General features: G+C 39.0%; 1 protein-coding gene across 1 annotated transcript in view; it reads left to right on the top strand.

Annotated features, from left to right (window-relative positions):
* The window catches only part of RELN (reelin), a 320,681-nt gene that overhangs the window by 136,916 nt on the left and 160,992 nt on the right, over positions 1 to 22,773 (top strand). Inside the window, exons 5-8 of the mRNA XM_088134961.1 lie at positions 2,806 to 2,838; positions 5,273 to 5,351; positions 8,344 to 8,440; positions 13,718 to 13,769. Of these exons, the coding sequence (XP_087991087.1) occupies positions 2,806 to 2,838; positions 5,273 to 5,351; positions 8,344 to 8,440; positions 13,718 to 13,769 (261 nt within the window). The remainder of the gene's footprint in view (positions 1 to 2,805; positions 2,839 to 5,272; positions 5,352 to 8,343; positions 8,441 to 13,717; positions 13,770 to 22,773) is intronic.

Raw genomic sequence — 22,773 nt, 5'->3', positions numbered from 1 at the left:
TTTGGTGGTGTTTCATCTTTTTAAAGTGCTTAAAAATCCTGCAAATGAGGGCCATATAAATTAATTAATAAATACAATTTACTTGGTATTTTTCTCTCGGTCTTTTTTTCCCCTCCTAATCAAAGTTAATTGTCCCACCTGACATTTGGGGTTGAGTCAGTTCTAGGCACTCTCTAGGTACTTCTCTATACACGTTTCAATTTTCAACCATTTCCAGCAACACAGATAAAAAATGGGCAGAAGGATGGAAGGTGTTAACATTCCCTCTTAAACGTGTCAGTGGAGATGCTGACCCTGCTCACACCTTGTTTTATTCCATTTTTTTCTCTCCAGGATTTTTTTTTAAGTTGGTCAGGAAGCAGCAGCCGCCCAGTTTTTCTTGCTCGAATGAGTGTGCAAATGGCCAGGACAAAAAAACTCATCTATTCCGTATTATGCACTTGAGTGTCATTAGAAACAAATTATGTCAGTATTTCAAACAAATTCCAAAACTCTGATTAAAAGCAAGTCAAGATTAGTTCACATCAGAGCTGGAAAGAGCTACTTGCAATGCATACAAAGTCTTATTATATACTCCTTTATGGGGGGGAATAGTTCAGTAATATTTAGCTAAATATTACGAAAACATATGCACAGAGACATGAATAGAAGCATTGCCAAGAATAATTGCATCTGTTCATCTTTAATAAGCATTGATTTGTTGATTTAAGCACTAAGTAAACCAAGCATGACTCTCTTGGTGGGCTTTTTGCCTTTATTAAAATGGAAAAAAGGGAAGGGGCTATGAAGAATGGTGACTATTGACCCCAGCTTGTAAAGAGATGCATGTGGTACGTTCCAGAGACCCAGGCAAACATAAGGAGTGTTTCCCATTCTTATTTATGAAAGAAGAAGCTTTATGGGATATGGGAAATGCTCCATGTGCATGGAAAATAGTTCTTTTCATAAGTGAGAAAGACAGGGTCCCTGCAGGCAACCATCACAACATCCATTGTTGATCCCTTTATTATGAAGGCCGTTATAATGACACCTTTTTCGGTATTAATGCGAACATTCCCATGAAAGAAACTTTTTTTTTTTTTTAAACCCTTGGAAATCTTCCAAGTTGTCTGAAGAGTTTATCAATCTCAAAAGCTGAAGACTCAGCTTTGACTCTTAAGAAAGGAAATTAGGCCCACACAACAGCATCAATATGGCGCAGCCCATCCATATCAACCAAATTGGCTGCTGGGGGAGGTGGGTTTAGTCCAAATTTAAGAAGACTATTGAGGTAGGTGAGAGAAGAAAATCAAGTGAGAAGGGTTCGTAGTGAGGCTTCTAGAGAAAGGAAGTGTAATTGTTTGTTCTAACCTTGAGAAGTCAGACTCTCTCACCTTCTCTTTTCAAAGTTCTTGTTATGTGGTTTAGTTCATATTCCAAAAATAAGTAAATTAAGAGTCCAAGGTTCTTTACGACCCATTCATTTCAAACTAAAAATTAAACATCCACTCAATTTTGCCAGATTGGAATTAATGGGATTTAAAGAAATGTGGGTTTGAATGAACTCTGCCCACTTGTTTTTTGGATTGATTGGGTTGGTAAAATCCTCACTTGAAGATACTGTGAAAAATGTTGTATTCAATCTTATATAATACTTTTGCTATGTGACATTTTGGGACTTTATTTAAAATATGTGAAGGTCAAAACTGCACCTTAGTGCAATAAAATATAAATTGTAATAAAGAAATGATTCTGAGGGCTATGAAAGTATGTTCATCACCCATTTAATGGTAACTTCATAGTTCTCTTATAATTTCTGAGATGAAGAATTAGAAATTAGATAAGATACTTGAGGCAAAGAATCTGTAAGGTTTTTCAGGCACATTAAAAAAGTGAGAAATTAAGTAGCTTTAGCGTTCAGTTTTATGACTAAGAAGTTAAAAACTGATTTCTGACACTTGCTGCTCAACCTTACAAATAATTTATTTCACAACCAAAATGTAGCCATAACTTTTGTAAGTGATATTTTTCTATGGTTGGTTGGTTGGTTGGTTGGTTCTGTCTGTCTGTCTGCCTCTCTCTCTCTCTCCCTCCTAATGAAATGTGTGCAAAAATATTCCCAATAGAATAAAAAGCAACCCAGCCAGATATTTCTACATATGCTAACAGGTAGAACAACTGCAACTCAAATATTCTATGGCCCAAGGAAGTCCCATGACTGTTTCACAAATATGGCTGGATGTACAAAATAATTGCATTGCAAAATATTTTGTGATGATGGAGACAGTATGGAGACTTTACCTGGGCTTTTATGACCCACAGCTTTCAACTCCTCCTCAGTTGTGAAGGTCACTAAATCATCCTGGCCAAATTCCTGTCCATGCAAGGCTATTATGAATTCAAATGATTTGGAGTTGAGGGAGATACTCTCATAGCACCTGCAGGCAACACTTTAATGTAGCTATGTCTTTTCCCGGGATGGCATGGTGGCAGCTTTACAATCCAAGAAAAGACATGTTTGATTTAAGGAGTTGGCAACAGGTGCTTTTTATACCCAGATGGACCACAAGTCACCTTCTCCTCTTCAAATCTGGATCCCTGCACACCTATAACGGGTATTAATATAGGCCAACTTCATGTAACCAACTTCCTTAACTGAAGATACTATTTATACTTACACCTTTCCATTTTTTAAAAGCTTTGCCCATTTCTTCAATATTTTAATTTGCAATGCCCAAAGTTTGCTACAGTCAAAGACCACCATGGAAAAAAATCTGATAGAGTTTAAATATACTTGCTTATTTGCTTTTTGTTCTTCCTTTGCAGGTCCAACAGAAGCTCCCTTACATCCTCTTTTAGGTAGGTCAATAAGTTACTGTTTGGCTTTTCAGATGGCAGTTCAGGTTGCCCTGTTTGGAATGTTTGCATTATGGCATTATAAAATAATAACCCATTTGAAAGTATTCATATACGTCAAAGAGAATGGAAAGAAAACTGGATATATTCAATTCTGTCACTGCATTTATTTATATTTCAGTAGGCTTCATCTTACATTTATAACCACTCAAATCTCTTCCCTTCAGGTACATAAAACAAGCCTGAGAAAACAACAAGGGGGTTGTTACTGTATTTCTAGATTAATCCCAGATTGTACTGGAAATCATAACTGAGCCTTTTCCAGCCTGTTTTGCGTCCCCTAAATGCTTAGCAAAAGAGAGAACAGATGAACCTAGCAGATGGCTCTCTGACTCTTACAAATATGTTTGTGCTCATTTGTTTATGACATTGGCTCTGTGCAGACACTAGGATTTTATCTTTGGCAGGGGTGCCTGACCATGTAGGCAAGAAAGAAAACTAGTGCTCAGCAGGCAAAACTATGATCAGGCTTAAAATTCAAATGTATGGATGTTGTTGGCTATCATGGAAATAAGATAAAGCGTGGGTTTTTGAAAAGTAGGAGGCATATACTTATACAGATAGTCCTCAACTTATGACCACAATTGAGACTGAAACTTCCATCACTAAGCAATGCAGTTGTTAAGTGAGTTCCACCCAATTTTGCGACCTTTTTTTGCCACAGTTGTTAAGCGAATCACTATCATTGTTAAGCGAGTCACATAGTTGTTAAGTAAATCCAGCTTCCCACACTGACTTTGCTTGTTGGAAGTTCCCTGGGAAGGTTGCAAATGGTGATCATGTGACCCTGGGATGCTTCAACTATCATAAATACATGCCAGTTGCCAAGCACCTGAATTTTGATCATGTGATCACAGGGACACTACAATGGTTGTAAGTGCGAGGACTAGTCATAAGTCACTTTTTTCAGCACCATTGTTACTTCAAACAACTGTTAAACAAATTGTTATAAGTCGAAGAATACCTGTAGTTTTATTTGTTCTTCTGATAAATTATATTGAAATATTTATCGCTGGGTTTCTGAAATAATTTCCAAGATGATAATAAAAGCTAAGTTTAATCTCAGAAGTTCTAAAGGAGTTTCTATGGTACAGTGATGATTGATTATGTGCCATCAAGTCATTTTTGACTCCTAGCAACCACATGGATTTTCTCCATGAACGATACAGTGGTAGAACTACACTATTCTGTAAAAACTCCAACAGTTGATTCTGGATTGTAATGTTTAATGTGATAGAAGGAAAAAAAGTTATTAAAACAAATGTGCAGTCTTCTAATTAATTAAGTTTAAAATTATATTAAAATCAGTTGGGTTTGGCCTGGCTGTACCTATTTTTGGAATACAACTTCTGGTAGAACTTCAAAGGCTGATATAGTTCTTGGTGCACCCAAATCATCCAGTCCGCTGTGCTTATCCTGATTACTAGCAAATACATGCAAATAATGAAGCAGAAACAACAACCCCCCCGCCCAAATCTCCATTCATACATGCCATTCAACCAAAGTTCTAGCCAGTAAATGTGATTTGTAGCCTTAAACAAACTGGTTTATATATTTAACACCATTCACAAGTCATATTAAGACTAAAAAAAATTGAACCAGATTGTGGCATATTGTAGTGTGATATGTGAAAATCACTAAGTCACTGGTCAAGGTCGTAGAAGGAAGAATATTAATAATAGAAGGCAATAGCTAATCGTTACTGTTCTTTTTTAAGCTGGGCACCTGAAGCTATGTTATTTTGTGGGATATTCCCTAAATAGCTTTTCAAAGTCTGAAAGTAAGAAGAATTGTTTAGAGATGGCAACATTTGTCCCATGGCTTCAGACAGAAGTCTTTCACAATTCTGTAGATGACAAGGGTTGGACTCAGGAGAGTTTGCATGTAAATAAACATTCCTTCGCTGTACAGGAATGGCTGGAAGAAAAGTAGCGAGGGGCTGTGCAATGCTTCATATTCATATTCAGTGTTTCATATTTAAAGGCCAAAAGATGCATCAGAGTATGCAGTGGCCCACAGGTAGCACCTTTTTGTAATCTTAAACCAACTATATCTTTTTCTGGGAAGGCACAATGGTTGTGGAGGATAGCTACATGATTCCAGGAAAAGAAGCAGTTGCTTTAAGAAGTTGCAGTCAATTGCTACATGAGTGCCTCTGCACATTCTAAAGCTTCTTTTCACCTTTGACTTGGAAAGGCTGCACAACCCTAAGATAGAAGTTCTTTCAGAAATGGCAACAAATGCCGGGTGCTTGAGCCGTTAAACTCTCTTTGAACTGCATTATCTTTGCATGAGGATTTCAAAAAGAAATATTGCACACATCTGACCAATTTAGTTTGTCAAAATATGCTATAGATTGTTTTCTGTTTCATTTCAGCTGAGATGCACAGCAACAGCGTTATATTACGAGATGACTTTGATTCTTATCACTTGCAAGGATTGAATCCTACCATGTGGTAAGTTTGGATGCATTTTTAGATTTATTTGTATAAATAAATACAAGTATAGGAGGCTCCCCCTAATTTTGTGCATAAAATAAAACTCCTCAAACTCCCCAGTGGCCTAACCTCTAAAAAGATAAGTGAATGTCTATGAATGAATGAATGATCAAATTGCATGGTGGTAGATGATTTTGACCCATGACTAACCAATGGATTTAGCCCACTTTCAAAACTTGCTGGGCTTTGCTGGATATAAAAGTGCACAATGCTCTGACCATCTTCCAGCTTTGCATGTGCAACCTTGTTCTAGTTTCTCTGAATCCTTAAAGTATAGTGGCCAGGACTCACCTCAGGTTCTCAGGCCATCATTTAAGGATGCAGAGAAGCTAGAATGCATGCAAAGCTGGAGCACATTTTCTTAACCAGTGACCCTGTTAAAACAATTTGTGACTGATAGCAATTCTAAACATGAGGAAGCTTCTGGTGGTTATGCCCAAACTTGGTGGCCCTGAAACAAGCATCTGCTTTTTCTTCCTCTTAGGCCCGTTTTCCCTTTCTAGACAGTTATATGTGCTACTGCCATGGGTTGGTAACAATTTCAGTGCCTGATACAGTGGCACACAAGAAATCTGTTGCTTTTTTAAGTTGCTGAAGTTACTGAAATTGTTGGTTTCAGAAGATGGTTTGATAAACAGTCACCTGTAATCTCCTTCCAGTTTGCCAGTTCATAGAAAGGCAGCAGAAAAGAAACTGATCAGGACTTTGCCCTTAATGATGTTGGAGATACATTTGGTTATATGTTGGGAAATAGTTCAATTGTCAGTACTCTTATAATTCTATCCATTTCTTCCTGATGGAACTGGCTAAAGAGATGCTGTGAGAATCACTTTCAATTATAGGCCGAGGCTAAGAGCCTGATAATAACTTTAGTCCCTACTCTGTAGCTGCCTGAATGACCTCCCAGCAAATGGATGGTGCATAAGTGACAAAGCGTGGCCCTGCTGGCACTCAGCTCCATTCAGAAAACGTTCATTTTCAGGGAAAGCAAATGATTGCGTGATGGCCGTGTTATATTGTGCAAAAGAAGAAAGGCCAAGCTGATATCCTCAGCCCAGGAAGGGATCAAACACAGAAGTGACACTGGGAGAACTTGCTCCAGACTTTACTCCCTGCTTTGCCTAGGAAACCAAGTGAATTTTGTCAGCACTCCAGTTTAGTATGCATAAGCCCCCTAAACTTTGCATCAGCCCTCAACGTTACCTACAAAGCCCAGAAGGAGCAACCTACAGTTCCTTGACCTGTTGACAACAGCAGCAAATAAAAGGAACAAAGCCCCCAACCCAAATAATATTGACAGACAATGTTAGTCTACTGCTGCAGATTGCACGTAAATTCTCTTTCCAGTGATTATTTCATCAAGAAATCAGCATTTGAAGAAAAAGCATCTCAAGAAGCAGGTGCCAGATATTTTGCACATCCAAAGGAAACACTAAGCATTGTTCCACTTTTACTGAATGGCACTCCCAGAGATAAGGAGTCCAAAATTCATTCATGTTAGTAGCCAGCTCATAGAATCTGGCACTACCTTCTTAAGATTGAACAGTTTTGTTTCTTGGTTTAAATCCCCAGGAGACAGTATTTTCCGTAGCATTTAGGTTTGGGAAAAAATGTTTCCTTAATGGGCAGTGCTTTTAATAACAGCATATTTACAGCCCCCTATTCTTGGATAGTCTTTTGACAATCCCTCTTGATACCGAGTCCATCTGTTGCAATGGCATCATGCCTGTTTATTAACTGATCAAGGCTTTTTGTAGAGTTTTCAGTGCCTGGTAGCTGTTGTGCAATCACTTCAGCAGGGGCTTGTTTAATCTGTGTAAGCCTAGAACTTGATGCACTTAATAGATGCTTTTCAGGAAACCAAAACCTGCTTTCTTATCTGAATGCCTGAAACAATAGCAATTCATAACCATGCTCTGCAAAGAGAGGAAAGATCAAGGAAGCAAGGATGACACAAACTCCATTAGGGTTCTTTAATGCTGGTGTTGGGGGTAAATCTGGAATCTTGGAAACTGCAAGAGGGATATCCCAGCTTAATTTATTAGTGAGTTCATTAAGACTGAACCTCTTGGAGTATTGTGTTATGAGTTATTTCTTGCCAGCTGGACTGAGTTGCTGTTTATGAGATAACCAACTAACAGACTCCCCTCCTGTCTCTCAGTTGTTTATGTCTAACACTCTTTTCACTACTCTCCCAGACTCCATACAATCCCTTACAGTTAGCAGAACACCTTCATTTAGAAACCAGCCAGTTAAAATCATCTACATTTTTCTCCTATTTGTATCATTGTCATCAAGTTAATCCTTTAATTTCATCCAAACCACATGTGGATATATTGTTTAAACAACAGTGGGCAAATATGGGATGCAGACAACTGTAAAACTGGTAGAGGCTTGGACGTTTTCTGGAAGATATGACTAGATCCTTCAGGACACAAATCTAACTATATCATTGTGTATGTTGCTGCAAAGTCTGGTGAATTTTTGATTGATCATTAGGCAAGCTTTAATAATTAAGAAAAACACATAGAGTCGTGTGATGTAATGGTTAAGATGTTGGGCTGCTAGCACTGAGTCTCTCCTCAAGCATGGAAACTCACTGGTTGACTTCCTTTCTTTCTTGTCTCAACCTCCCTCACAGGGTTTTTGTTGGGGGTAAAATTGGAGGACAGAGTGCTATATATGCTACTTACTCTGTTATATTTGAAGAGAAGAGTATGCATATCATTGAGAAAATGCTGTTCACTTGTTCTAACTCTTAACAGGATATTTTGTCATGTCTTGGATAGGGCGGGAAAAGTTTTACGGGGTTTAATATTTTAAAAAAGCAACATCATTGAGGCCCAGATAGATAATAATTTGTTCCTTAAGACTTTTAAGCATAATATTCCCTTGTAACTCTCAGCTGTTCCATGATGCTTCCAACTCCATTGAATTATTTTTCTTGCAGGTTTGAATGTAGCAACTGTGAGGTTGGAGAACAATGTGGTGTAATTATGCATGGCAATGCTGTCACTTTTTGTGAACCATATGGGCCAAGAGAACTAGTAAGTATCTGCTAATCGGACTGTTTTATGAGGTTTTGCTTTTTGAATGTTCTACCTGGTGGTGAAAGCCTGTTTGTCTTACGTTCCTCTTTACCCTGACATTTTTATAGACCTGCCTCCTTTCCTTAGCCCTGAACACATTTGTCTTTTCCCCCAAATGGTAAATTTTACTATTTTGTGATAGAAATGTTTCCTTTAAATTCTGCTGCCTTCAACATGCTTTGTAAATTTCTTTTTTCTTCAGCTTTTAAACCCTGGGAGCCTTGCAAGGGAAAGTAATCATACATGATCCTTGTTGCATACAGTGGTGCTATTAGCATTATCACAAAGTGAACAATCCATCAGATTTAGCGCTTGATAAAATATAGGTAGGCAACATGTAACTTTCTAGACCTCGCTGGACTGCAAGGTCTTCAGCCCTGAACGTTGGTTATGTTGGCTGGTGGGGAAAGGCAGAGGTTGACTTTTTTTTTTTTTTTTGCTTTAAGGAATGTTTGGTCATTTAATATTTTCTGATACAGTAGTGGATCCTACATATCTAAATCTCATAATCCATCTTCTCATCATCTTATTCAGTGAATGTGTGTATGAGCACTGAGCCTCATAACCACAGGCTTCTACCAGACCTTAGAAGACTACATAAGTATAGTCCCCCATTCATTCACTGAGCATATGGAGCAGGGCTTTAAGTTAGACCACAGAAGTGGAACTTTAGTGAATACACTAGATTAAGGAGCAGTGGTAAAAATAATGTATTTTCTCAGCTGAGGGCATTGCAAAACTGAAAATACATTAACACAGGCAGTTTTAGTAGGGTGGGTTGACATCTACTTCTAATTCATTGCATTCAGCCAGGAGGGAAGGACCATCTTGTAGTGATTTACATTCAGTATTTGGTGTCCTAGTCCTTCTAAATTAAAAGATCTCAGGAAATGTTTTATCCTAGATTAAATAGACAATAATTCCTAAATTGTGTCCATTGCAATGCCAGAATTGGCCTCCTAGCCAGATTTTGAATAGCAAAGTTATGCTGACTTAGTTCCTTACTCTTGTTCCCAATGATCCATGGTTAAATAGTCCCTGATGCTGGAGAGACAGCAAGTTAGCAAATAGTAGCAGAATTTATGTTACTCCTGGACATGATGTAATGGTCCACACGTGGTCTGTTGAAGAGCTCTACTGAAAGGTACCACATATGAAAAGACATCACTGCTTTGTTTTGTTTCATTTTATATGAAGTTTTAACCTTGTATGGCATCTTTCTTTCTGCATTGCAATACCTAAATTTAATCTTCCCTTCTTCGGTTTTTTAAAAAATAAACCAGTTTCCCTAAATCTGCCTTAATTTTTAATCATTTAATATCAGTTCAGATTTATTGAGCAGCTTAAGTAAAAACTGTGGTCTACTTCCTTACCTAAATGCTTCCTCACAATAAGTATTTCTTACTGTACATGTACAAATTATATGAATTTGTTAGAAATCATTTGTAGGAAATTCTAGCAAGGAGATGTTTTCGGACCCATGGACAGAAGGTACTCATTCTCATGTCTCCCTATCTGCCCATGAATAAGCCCTGGTAACCACTTCTTTGTTACGTCTTCAGGTTGTTGCTTTTAGCTTTTGTCTGCTTCTGTGATGGAATGGAACTATGAAGGCCAAGCTCAGGGAGAAAAACATTTTCTTTCATCTCCTGAGGCGCGAGGGAGATACAAGAGGAGGAGACTGGCACCTCCCTGAGGAATTCACAGTGTTGTGGCTGGCATTACTTGGGAACTGGGGTTTCAGTCTGGGAAGATTCTTGCTAGAGGTTGTAGCTAATAAACATAGCTGGACTGAATTTACATGGTCTCTTGGAGTTCCTTGGGCCAGGCCTGACATCAATCTTCCCAGACTCAAACCCCAGTTCCCAAGTACAGTGGTACCTTGGGTTACGAACGCCTCTGTTAACAAACTTTTCGGGTTACGACCAGCTCCAGCCACAAAAATTTACCTCGGTTTGCGAACTCCGCCTCGGGGTACGAACAGGATACGCGGCCATTTTCCACCCCTGACACGTGGTCCGCAGCCATTTTCCCACCCCTGACACGTGGTCCGTGGCCATTTTCCGCCCCGACACGTGGTCCGCGGCCATTTTCCGCCCCCAACACGTGGTCCGTGGCCATTTTTCTGCCCCCGACACGTGGTCTGCGGCCATTTTTCCGCCCCTGACACGTGGTCCGCGGCCATTTTTCCACCCCTGGCATGTGGTCCGCGGCCATTTTTCCACCCCTGACACGTGGTCTGTGGCTATTTTCCACCCCTGACATGTGGTCGAAGGGAGGGGGACTCTCCCTCCAAGCAATAGCCGCCTCCCTGTCCTCCACGCCAGAACAGATTAACGGTAATTACATTGAACCTTATGGGGAAATTTCCTTCGGGTTGCGACCAATTTGGGATGCGACCAGAGTCATGGAACGAATTAAATTCGTAACCCGAGGTTCCACTGTAATGCCAGCCACAACATTGTGAATTCCTCAGGGAGGTGCCAGTCTCATCCTCTTATCTCTCCCTCTCGCTTCAGGAGATGAAAGAAAATGTTTTTCTCCCTGAGTCTGGCCTTCATAATTCCATTCCATTACAGCTTCATACGTTAAAGACAGCTTAAAGTTGTCTTTTTTGTTTGTTTGTTTGTGTGTGTGTGCCTTCAAGTCAGTCTTGGCAACTACCTGGACTGGTCCCTGCAGTTTTCTTGGCAAGATTTTGGAAGTGGTTTGCCCTTGCCTGCTTCCTAGGGCTGAGAGAGAGTGACTGGCCCAAGGTCACTAGAACTCACAGTCTCCCGGTTGGACATGTTGTAGAATGTTTCATCAACAATGTTTCATTGTAGTTGATGATACACTCAGGATTTGGGTCTGCCTGGCTCCTGCTGGCCACAAGACTGCTGTGGGCTTGCCCCCTCTCCTCTGGCCACTGGTCAGTGCTCTCCATGGCCATTTTGGCCTGGGCTGAAGCACAGATTGGGCACCCTCTCATTTCTGAAGTGCTTCTCAGATCTTACATGAGTTTCTTAAATGCACAGGTATGTGCTTTTTTGAAAGACCACTAGACTTCTTTTTAACATAGGCTTAACGTAGCTCTATAGTGCTGCACAGAAGCAAGAAGCTTTCAGTTGCCAATGAGGAAATAGTTGAAGTCCAACTCCCCCCTGCCCCAAACCTTCAATGAGATTTCCTACTCTCTGAGACCTTGGTCTCCGTTTCTCCCCCATCTGTGATCAAAGGGGACAATGTTGGGAGTTGGGAAAAGGGAAAGATAGAGACAGTGATCACATGTAGTTGAATTGTCTAGCTCTGAAAGTAACAGTTGCTTGCATGGATTCATTCATTCATTTCTTCTAGCAATGTGGTGTGAAGTGCTTCTAGACAGGCACCTAATTTGTTGCAGGGATGACAGCAAGATGCAAACTTTGGAGGGAGGAAAGGAAGAGAATTAAACAAGATTTGTAGTTTGGGGTGGGGGAAGGCTGGGCATCTCCAGCTTTCCATCCTTGGGAGAGCTCCAGCCCATACTGAATGCCTCTCTTGGAGTAAGTGTCTCCCATCCTTTTCCTCTCTCTCCAACATTGAAAGACAGAAAAGACTGTGGTGTGGGGAGAGGAAGAACTTCATGAGCATAAGGGAGGAATAAGTGGCTAAGTGCCCTAGAGACTAAAGTCCCCAATTGATTTTCTCCAAGCTGGTCAGTGATGGGGATGGGGCGGGGGGACACTTCTAATCACTTGCCATGTGGCTATAAATTCACTTTTAGGCTAAGTTCCAGGCAGGGCATTGGAGCTAAAAATAAAAAAGTAAGTCAATAGGAAATAAGTTATAGATGTCTAGAATTGGAACTGCCATTTTTTTGTGGTTGTGTAGGCTATGCTTAACAATTTTGTGGAACTGATGTCTGCACTGAATGGGGCTAAGATGCTAAATGGGTGGGATGTGTGTGGGCCCATGATTTTGGGTTATTTCTGTTTTTCAGAGGGAAGGATATTATTACTACTACTACTATTATTGGGCATAAACTAGTTTTTAATGAGCTTTCCACCTCAAAAAAGCAAGAGAATGTGCCACAGAATCTGGGCAATTGGAAGGAGTTCAGAAAGTGGGTTTGGAATATACTGTACTCCTGGGGACCCAAGTTGTCTACCTGAGAACAATAATATGGAAGGGGGACGGTGGGAACTTTTTCTTTAGAAAGTGTTCCTCTAATTCAATAAGAGGTATCATGTTAAAAGAGACATTTTTCCTGTGTGAGAGTGAAGGCAAAATCCCTCTTTTATTACAGCTTCTCTGGTGCAGTTTAATAGTATTTATATTTTTAAAAACAAACGTGCTAATTCATTTGTTTTGCCTTTTTAACTAATTAACTAAATGGATTCCATTTATCAGTCTCGCCAAGTAATCAATGAAAGGTTGCAGGCCAAATTGTTAATGTGTTGCATTCTTTTGTTGTTGATCTCTGATGCCATCCATTCAGAAAACAGGTTGCCCATAGAAACATTGCCAGAGATGATAACCACAAGGCACGTAATTCCGCCAAAGATTCTGGGTAGGCTGATGTATTTCTGAGATGATTCTCCCCGAGTCCCTCCTTCCCTCTCTCCCTTTAGAGACTGATGTCTACAGGGTCACGGAGCAGCATATAAATTGATGCAGCAGATCACATAGTAAATGCGCACAGCTGGATCAGCAATAGCTTGGTTAGAGAGAATATTTTTGGTGGTATACCCACCCATATTGCACTTACTGTCTTAATTAGTAATTAAAGTTATTTCTACATTTTAAAACTGGTTAAAATGTGTGTGATAAAACAGCAATTGCCGAAAAGTTGAAGGAGGACATAATTTCTCAGTTTGTCAATATTCAGAATAACTGACTAAGTGTAATGGTATGTAGGAATGACCTTGGGAGACAGGAGGAAGACCAGACAACCATCATGCAGATGCTATCTCAGCCCACAGAAGGAGGAAGAGCATGGGAAGCATTTCAGAAGGGACCCTTTCTAGTTGTCTGGAGAGTAAAAGGAGGGGAGGAATACTTTCAGTGTTGCAAGATTCTGTTAATGTAACCTTACAATAAAGATAAAGTTAGTATTCATAGTTGAGCTTCTTGTCTGGACTACCTTGAAAGGCTAACAACAGGATACTAGACTAAGGGATAAAGATTCCCAGTTTTATGCTCAATAAAAGTATAGTAAGTAATGAGTTTGCTGGGTCAATTCAATGATTATTTTTTTCCCTTTTTCTTTTGTAGACTACCAATGGCCTTAACACAACTACAGCTTCTGTGCTCCAGTTTTCAATAGGTAAGTTTTTATGATGACTTTAAGTAAAAGACAAGAGAAATGCAACTCAAGTTTATTCAATTCACTTTATGCTGAAAACAGAGATGTGTCTACTTCTACCTTCTTGGGTAATTTTAAATAGTCACATTTTTTAATATTCCTTTTGGCCTAGCTTATTTTGTTTTTTTCAGATATGCATTATATTAATTCTCTTTAAAAAAAAAGAAGAAAAAGGTCCACAAAAGTGTTTATGTTTTAAGTGCTCAACAAAACAAAGACCCTTCATATATATTCATGCCATGTTATCCAATGAATTTTAAAACATTTAAGACATTTAGGAAAAAAAGGAAATTCCAATTGTCTACACACTATGCAGTTTTCAAGCAGGTTTTTGTTTTTTTTCCGGATCAAACAAAAGGGGAGCTCTTCAGATCAATGAATAATAGATGGAGAATTAGTGTATTTCTGGTCTTGGAGAACATGCAGTATTCATTTCATTCCTCCTCCTTTTGTCTCCAAATCATTGGTATTTAGTTTAAAATAACATAAATTTTAAAAAAATGAGATTTCCAATACAAAATTAATATGTGAAATAACTTGCATGCAAAATAGATTCACTGTAGAAATGGCCATGTTATATGAACTATCGCTATAGTCTGAGCACCACATCTCCAACTGTCAGCTGAACACACCAATTTCTTTCTGGAAAGATGCATTTGTGTCCAAATTTATGTTTAAATACATACATTTAATTGAATCAATTATAATTGTAAATCTATAAGTATATGATGTAGAAGCCAAAATAGTCCTTTGCTGATATTTGTATACCAGAGATTCCAATTTCTTATTCCATTTCTCTCTCTATTCTTCCATTTCTTCAACATTTAATTTAATTAGGATATCCAAATAGTATATTCAAATAACCATCTATAAATTGCTAATATAATCTTAACGTTTTATAATGAAGATGTTAGTCCTTTGATGCTAGAGGTCAGGGGTGTCCATAGGCTTAAATGGTGGCCATGACAGTGCAATCAAAGTGATGTACATAAAAAATGGGCAGAGCTTTGATCACACCATCATGACCACCATCTTAACTTTTTGGACTACACCCTGCGGACACCCTGCTAGAGGGGATTCTGAGCTACTTAGAGATGTTGCCCCATATGTAGCCATGAAATGATACTTTAACTGAAGTTATTGCCACAGTCCACTTTTTGGCTAATAATGCATACAGTAATCTTCATCTTGTTCTATTAACTGGTGTAAGGTAGGCACTTCACACTACATCCACGTTCTGCAACTAAGGGACTGCTTTGCTATTTTCAATTCTGGATTCCTCACAGTGTTAACTTGATCATAAGTATTCAGATGGAATATGTGGAAGTTGAGTCATGGCAACTGGACTTCTTATCTTTTGGTTTGATATGTTTTGCTGCTTGTCCATAGCCCTGTCTATAGATAAATACATAAGATATACTAGGATCTGTAAGACATTATAATAATTTAAAACTATCCTAACTTGTAATGAGCCTAATACTTACCATAGTCCTAGGATTTGATTGGGGTTACTGCAGTCATAACCCAACCAATTTGAAGTGAAATAATAACAAGATAAAACATAGTGTAACCGGAATGGTATATGTGTGTTACATTACAATGGGAAAAATTAAGAACTCTTCTAGTCTTTTTAGGGATGATATTGTACAAGTAACGAGCATGATGGTTTTGCAGGGCACGTCTCTGGTGTGCTGCTTGAAAGATGTTTGCCCTGATCTAGACCCATTGGACTCAGGACATCGGGGAGAGTCTACTTGGGGTGGCACCAAATAGTTTCCACCAAGAAGTCTGGAATATGTCTTGAAGAATAAAAAAATGCCAGACAGCTTGGGTTAAAGATGAGTTCGAGCCAGTAGCTAACAGGGGCTTTATGGGCTATATGAGTTTTTATTGGAAGTATTCCAGCCTTAGCCCAAAGAACTGAATTAAGGACACAACAAGGAACCAAAAAGAAGTTCCTTAAGAAGTTTGATTGAACAGCTTCTGATGGATCTAAATGCACATACTCAAAACCCGTAAGACAGCTGTGCTGCTACTTTGGCCTCAAACACTTTTCGTCCACTGGATATGTATTTACCTCCTATTGTGTGAAAAAAACTTACAGTGACACTTCTTCTGATCTTCTGTTTTAGAGATTGAATTTGGGCCTCCATGAGCCAGTAGCATGGAAAACAATTCCAAGTTATCTGAAGGCCTGAATTTGTTTGATATTATTCAAGTTTATTTGCCACCTATAGTAAAGGACTTCTTTGAAAAGTCTGTAATTTTTGTTTATGATACTTAATAACTGAATAGTTGTCTGTGCACTAAGAGGCACTAAGATTTTAGTGAATGAAGTAGAGATAATGGCTACATCATCTGCATATAGGAGTAATGTAATAGATCTACCAGCCAGGTCTGGAGAGTGATGTTCTAGCTTTGGAAGTCTTGCCATCATATCATTGATGTAAAACTTAAATAACAAAGGGGCTAGAATACAACCTTGCTTTATGCTTTTGTAGGAAGGTGCCAGGTCAGAAAGTTGACCTAGATTGTCAAGCCTGATTTGGAAGGGAGTGTTGTTATGCAACATTTCAGCGAGTGCCAGCAAATGTCTGACTCCAGTTTGGATCACAGTTGTTCTCTGGAGACTGAGTTGAAGGCCGTTTTAAAATCAATAATGTCACATATAAGCCCCCCTCTGTGGGAAGATATATATTTTTGAATTAGATGTTGTAAGACCAAGCACTGCTCCATAGCTGATCTCCCCATCTTGATATATAAAGGAATGCCACGCATGGTATAAAATGACCATGAGAAAACATTTTTCCCCAAATACTCAATTTAAGTGAAGCCCATCTACCCAAATCTTTTACTATTTCTAATAAATGTTTGCAGTAAGTGAAAATAACTTACATCACCAGCCTGAGTTGGAGAAGAAAGAAGCTGATCACTGCTCTAAAATTGCTTCCTGCATGTTAAATCAACACTTCTGATAATGGCTGAACAGTATTAGCAAATGCTTAAGAATCACAATTCATTTTATTAACCTTGGTCATAGGCATCACATGAGTCAAGATGGCAGCCGTTGCATCTGATGCCCCATCAGATGGGGCTTTGATTGCATGACTGTGGCCACAATCTTGATTTTTCTTACCACAACCCTGTGGGATGCTATGTAAATTCTGCCCCTTACGTCCTGCATGTGATGTCACTATGAAAGGGAGGGCTTGCTTTGTGATGTCACAAGGCACATTTTGTGCTTTTGGCATCACCATGGTGAGGAATGGATTACTTTTGATCTTGGTATGGAAGCCACAATATTTAATCTGCAAGCAGGTTCCTGTGTATGTTAAGCCATAAATCTCAGTCCTCGGCCTAGCTACAGGTGCTGAAGTTCAAGCATAGGTCAGACTATAAGGAATGTAAAAAGAGTTTAGAGAAGATCCCCTTAGTCCTGCCTTCTGTTTTATTTCCATCACATATATTTTGTTTTTCGTAGCATACAGTAGTTTTTCTGTCATGCCAACTATGTAGCTATGGAAATCATGTTGGAGTGTTGTCTTCAAATTATATAGACAGCTGTTAAATCTTACTATGAATTCTTCCAGAAGTGTGACAGGGTAAGCAAAAAAAAAAAAAAGCAAGTGGATTTTCAACACAAATAGGAAAAAAAAAGTTTTTGAGGAAATGATTCAGTTGTGTGTGGGAAATTAACCATTTGACTGTAAAGATAACTCAAGAATGAAGAAGCGAGGTGGATGCAGAATTCTAGAAATGTACTTGCAAATTAAATTCTCATTTTTTAACAACCATTTATTCCAGCTGAGTGTTTCTCAGTGGGATTGTGATTTTACAGTGGCGAACTTTATTGGAGATGAACACTGTCAGATTGACTCCCTACTTTGAATTAAATGTAAAATTCAGAAGGTCCGAGGAATGTATTTTATGATTGCATTTTACTTTGATTTGTTTTATTAATATTTTTAAAATACTAGACAAATAATAGCATTGGCCTTTTAGCTGGGTTGTTAGTTTCATAGTGAATTCTAATGTTCATTTTTCTTGTTTCCATAATACTTAGCTGATAGTTGTGATCTAACTGGATTTTTTATTTTTCTTATTATTTTTTATTTTGTTATTATTTTTTGCAAAATCAGTACTTCGGAACAGTCTTGTAAAATTTCTCCTTGGTCATACATCTGCAGAAATACCTTCCATCAAAACCTGTAGCCTTGCACTTAGCTGTTTCTAACTGAAGGAGTCATAAATCTGATCCATTGTCCAAGAATAGAAGTAACAAAGGGATTGTGTTAATTTATACTCAAATGTAGGTTCCGCCAAGTTCTTCCCATAATGCAGTCAAAATAAATGAAAAAAGCAAAAACAGAGTCAGAATCTCAGGAATTTATTTAGTATTACCTTTCTATCCTGCATTTTTCCATGGATCTCAGGGCAGTGAAGCTTTGTTTTTCCAAACTTCATTTTATCCTTACCACAATCCTGTAAGGCAGGCTAAAACTGATTGCAGGATATCTGCTAAGCTTTGTGTACAACACACAAAAAAACCAGGGGCCGCTTTGATCGCATGGGTATAGCTGCCAATTTGACTTTTTTTTTTCTTTTTAACATAGCCTGCAAACACCCCTATACCCCGAAATCTATGTCAGCTCCTCACCTGGAACCTGGGGGGTTTCCAGCAAGGAGGAAAAAAAAAATGCTTACTTTGTAAGGACTAGGGAATGAAACCGCTTTTTTTGACAGACATGAGCTTGCTTGTTTAATGCGAGGTGTTCAAGTCATATGGTCCAGGAGCAAGTACTCTGAGTAAACTTGACTGATCATCTGTTGTTTAGCGCTTGCTGTCTGCTTGTCAAAGTGTCTAATGCTCTTTCTGTTGTGACAGTAACAGATTGTCCTTTGAAAACCGTGGGCAACAGCTGAATGCCCATTTTTTTCCCCATTCAGCTCTTTCACTGCCAAAATGCCAGATATGAATCAAGTAATCTGAGCTGGAGAAATGGATAATGATAAGGATTTAACAATGAGAAAATGGCCCATATTGCATCTTAAATCCAAAAGCTTCTTTGACGCTGAATATGAAAGGATAACTTCCCTGAAACAGTTTTATTACATGTGGTTTTAGGTGCTCCTGGGTTCTTTCAAAGACAAATGTCAAAATATTATGCTGCTGTTGTTCCCTGATATTTGATAGAAGTGATGATCAGCTATTTCTGCTAATTAATTTAGATGCAGACTTATTATATATGAAACCATTAACCTTAAAAGATGGCTAGAGGCAGCTTTTATAATGTAGAAACTTTTGCATATTCAGATTATGATGGCTCGTTCCTTCCCTCCCTCCTTCCCTCCTTCCTTCAGATTATCTCAAATCCAAAATGATGTTCCACCCTGGCTTAGTGTTTGATAATTTCACATCTCCCTCTTCATACAGTTCTGTATGCTCAGAGTTACTATAATGTGCTACGGGATTGCTCCTAATTAAGATATTTAAAAGAAGTACCTTTGGGAACTTTCCAGCCAAAAATTTTAATTGCACAGTTTAGGGCCGAGAAAAGTCACCTGAGAGCTCTAAAGCTTCGCTGCCATGAAATATTAGTATGGCTCATTAGCCAAAATCATCTTTGCTTTACACTCTGTAAAAACAATGTGCTCCCCTTAGCTCTGGTCCTGAACTTCCCCAAATGTGATGAAAGGTGGATTAAGGACTGAACTGAGTATACAGGTAGACATCAGAGAAGAGGGAAAATGCTCTACCAGTTGGATATAAACTCTTTAAATGTAAAGAGATATTTTAATGTCTAAAAATTGGCAGACAACTATAAGAGTGTTTTCTGCACTGACTTGTGATTTGCAGAGATACACACAGGTTTGCAATTAGTAGATTTAGAAATTTGGGGGAATAAGATACAGGAAGAGCAGCTATCATACTACTCACTCCTACTCTGTCCCATACCTACTCATCCTTAGAGGTGATGATGCTGTTATGGCTATTTCATGTCAAAATATTCTTCCAAACAGGATGGAGATGGAGGCTCTCTTCTTCAGATGTGTCCTGCGGAATGCAGAGAACTATTAACATTTAATCAACTTCCAAATTATGGAAGTTGGCAGCCATGAAGCCCCCTGCCAGTTGCTGAAAGATGCTTAGGTTGGTTCAAAACCACCCACTTTTTTATTTTAATGATTAACAATGCAACGGGGAGTTATTTAGCTTGTGGCTTCCTGCTGCTCTTCAACTCAACCCAACCCATAAAAAAAGTTCTTTGGGTAGATTAATATCCCAGAATAAAAGGATAATAAATGAAAGTTAGGGGAGAGAGAACAGGCCAGACTATAGCAGAGTTCACACATGATCCTAAGTGATAATGTCATAGTTTTGTTTTTGGCTTTGTGCAGTGTGCTAACCCACCAACCGTGATGGCGATTTCTTCATGGCCTGTGGCTTATTGAGCAAACTGTTGCTAAAATAAACTTGGCTTAACGGTGGCAATAAACAGGTGTTGATTTTCAACTGTGTTAGAGAAATTATTTCTATCAGGGAGAGGCTATTAGTTTGTGTTGACATGCTAAATCTGGGCTAACAAACACAATTGCTGCATTTGCATACCATTGCTATCCACAGACAAAATATATTACAGTGTATTATGCAGTTCACAGTACAGTACATGCCAATTTACAACATTCCGGGTCCCATTTTAGCTAATCTAGTGCATTGTGCAAACCCAGGCATTAATTTGTATTTTTACTGTCCTTTGTTAACACCATGATAAGTTTAGACAGATAAGTCAAGATGTAAAGCCACACCAGTTTCCTGTGAGTCGATGTTGTTATTGCAACAATTTGAAGTTAACTGTTCTGTTAATCCTCTTATGTTAAAGGCTCAGGAAGGAGATGTATTGCCTATTGGGGAAAAAAAATCCACTTTAAGAGGAAGCTTACTTCCCTGATTTCTACACAAAGAAATTAATTGATTCGAATTTCAGGAATGAAACCGTGTCTTGGAGAGACTACTGTTAGCAAACACAGTAGCTACTTGTATGATATCTCAGAGCAACAGTATATGGTTACTATGTAGATTCAGCGCTGAAAAGCAATTTAGCATGTGGAGTAACACTGGTCTTTAATCAATGTCAGTCTGGCATTTTACTGAGCGTCTACAGAGAGCTGCCACACTTATTGTGGTGGTTCCTGCCAGGGTGAGATTATGGTCAGTACTGATCATTGTGGCCAAAACAAAAAACAGAAAACAGAAAATGCTAAGCCATTGGAAAGACCCAAAAGCAGGAAAAAAGTCACAGCCCATGTACTGAGACCCTTTCCAAATCTGGTGTCTTCCAAAGGCCTTGCTGGCTAGTCTAGAACATCCAGAAGGTGACAAGATAGGAAAGGATTGAGTAATATATTGAAGAATGCAACAAGGAAAGCTGGAACAGTAGGACAAGTTGTTGTATGAGCAGGTACTATATCAGAAGCCAGCAGAGGAGTTAAACCAGTGGATTTCCACAATGACAAGTTGATCAGGCATAGACCAAGTTCATAGAAGATGGCATCCGTCTCAGGGTAGGACTTCAGGCCTCCTGACTTCACTGCCTTGATCAGACCTGGCATTGCTTCACTAGGTGTGGTTAGGTAGAACTGGGTTCCCTGCTGATTGCAATTCCTACTTCGGGGCCCTCAGGGGCCACAGTTTAACTGTCAACTTTGTTTTTCCAAAATTCACAACTCAATAAGATCTGCTATTTAGGTGGATTTTAAAAAATGGCTCTGCTCTTGAGGCACTGAGGTCATTTGTTAAAGAAATCACAAAGAAATGGAGTGTCCAAATTGTTAGGGCATTTGGCAGCTGTCTAAAAGCAACAGCACGATTCTCACAGTCCCTTTAGCCATGTTTATTGAGATGAATGGAGTGAAGTTGTCGTGTTTTTTTAACTTCAGTGTTTCTGCACCATTTTAGACTGCAGAGGAAGAAAATAAGCCACATGAAACTGGAAAATTTTGGATAACACACAGCAATACATTTGAAAGGAAAAGTTACATCACAATAACCTGATTTACCTGTATCACTTTCACGTCCTACTGGGTTTAATATTTAAATAAATATCTTAACCATAGAATTTTTAAAAGAGCCAAGTTTCTGTTGGGCTCAGGAAGATCCAAAATGAAGGTACCACTATATCTAAGCTCTGTAGGCTTTTGGATTTGCTCTAGCAGGGCAGAAACTCCAGGACAGGACAGGACAGAACAGAATACAGTGGGGCAAAAAAGTATTTAGTCAGCCACCAATTGTGCAAGTTCTCCCACTGAAAAAGATGAGAGAGGCCTGTAATTTTCATCATAGGTATACCTCAACTATGAGAGACAAAATGGGGGAAAAAATCCAGAAAATCACATTGTCTGATTTTTAAAGAATTTATTTGCAAATCATGGTGGAAAATAAGTATTTGGTCAATATCAAAAGTTCATCTCAATACTTTGTTATATATCCTTTGTTGGCAATGACAGAGGTCAAACGTTTTCTGTAAGTCTTCACAAGGTTTTCACACACTGTTGCTGGTATTTTGTCCCATTCCTCCATGCAGATCTCCTCTAGAGCAGTGATGTTTTGGGGCTGTCGCTGGGCAACACGGACTTTCAACTCCCTCCAAAGGTTTTCCATGGGGTTGAGATCTGGAGACTGGCTAGGCCACTCCAGGACCTTGAAATGCTTCTTACGAAGCCACTCCTTCGTTGCCCGGGTGGTGTATTTGGGATCATTGTCATGCTGAAACACCCAGTCACGTTTCATCTTCAATGCCCTTGCTGATGGAACGTGTTCACTCAAAATCTCATGATACATGGCCCCATTCATTCTTTTCTTTACATGGATCAGTCGTCCTGGTCCCTTTTCAGAAAAACAGCCCCAAAGCATGATGTTTCCACCCCCATGCTTCACAGTAGGTATGATGTTCTTTGGATGCAACTC

The sequence above is a fragment of the Python bivittatus genome, unplaced genomic scaffold, assembly GCF_059951505.1.
Source record: "Python bivittatus isolate LINGU-HERP-01145 unplaced genomic scaffold, Pbiv_v1 ctg000120_np1212, whole genome shotgun sequence".
Taxonomy (NCBI): Eukaryota; Metazoa; Chordata; class Lepidosauria; order Squamata; family Pythonidae; genus Python; species Python bivittatus.
This window is presented reverse-complemented; position numbering and strand designations above follow the sequence as displayed.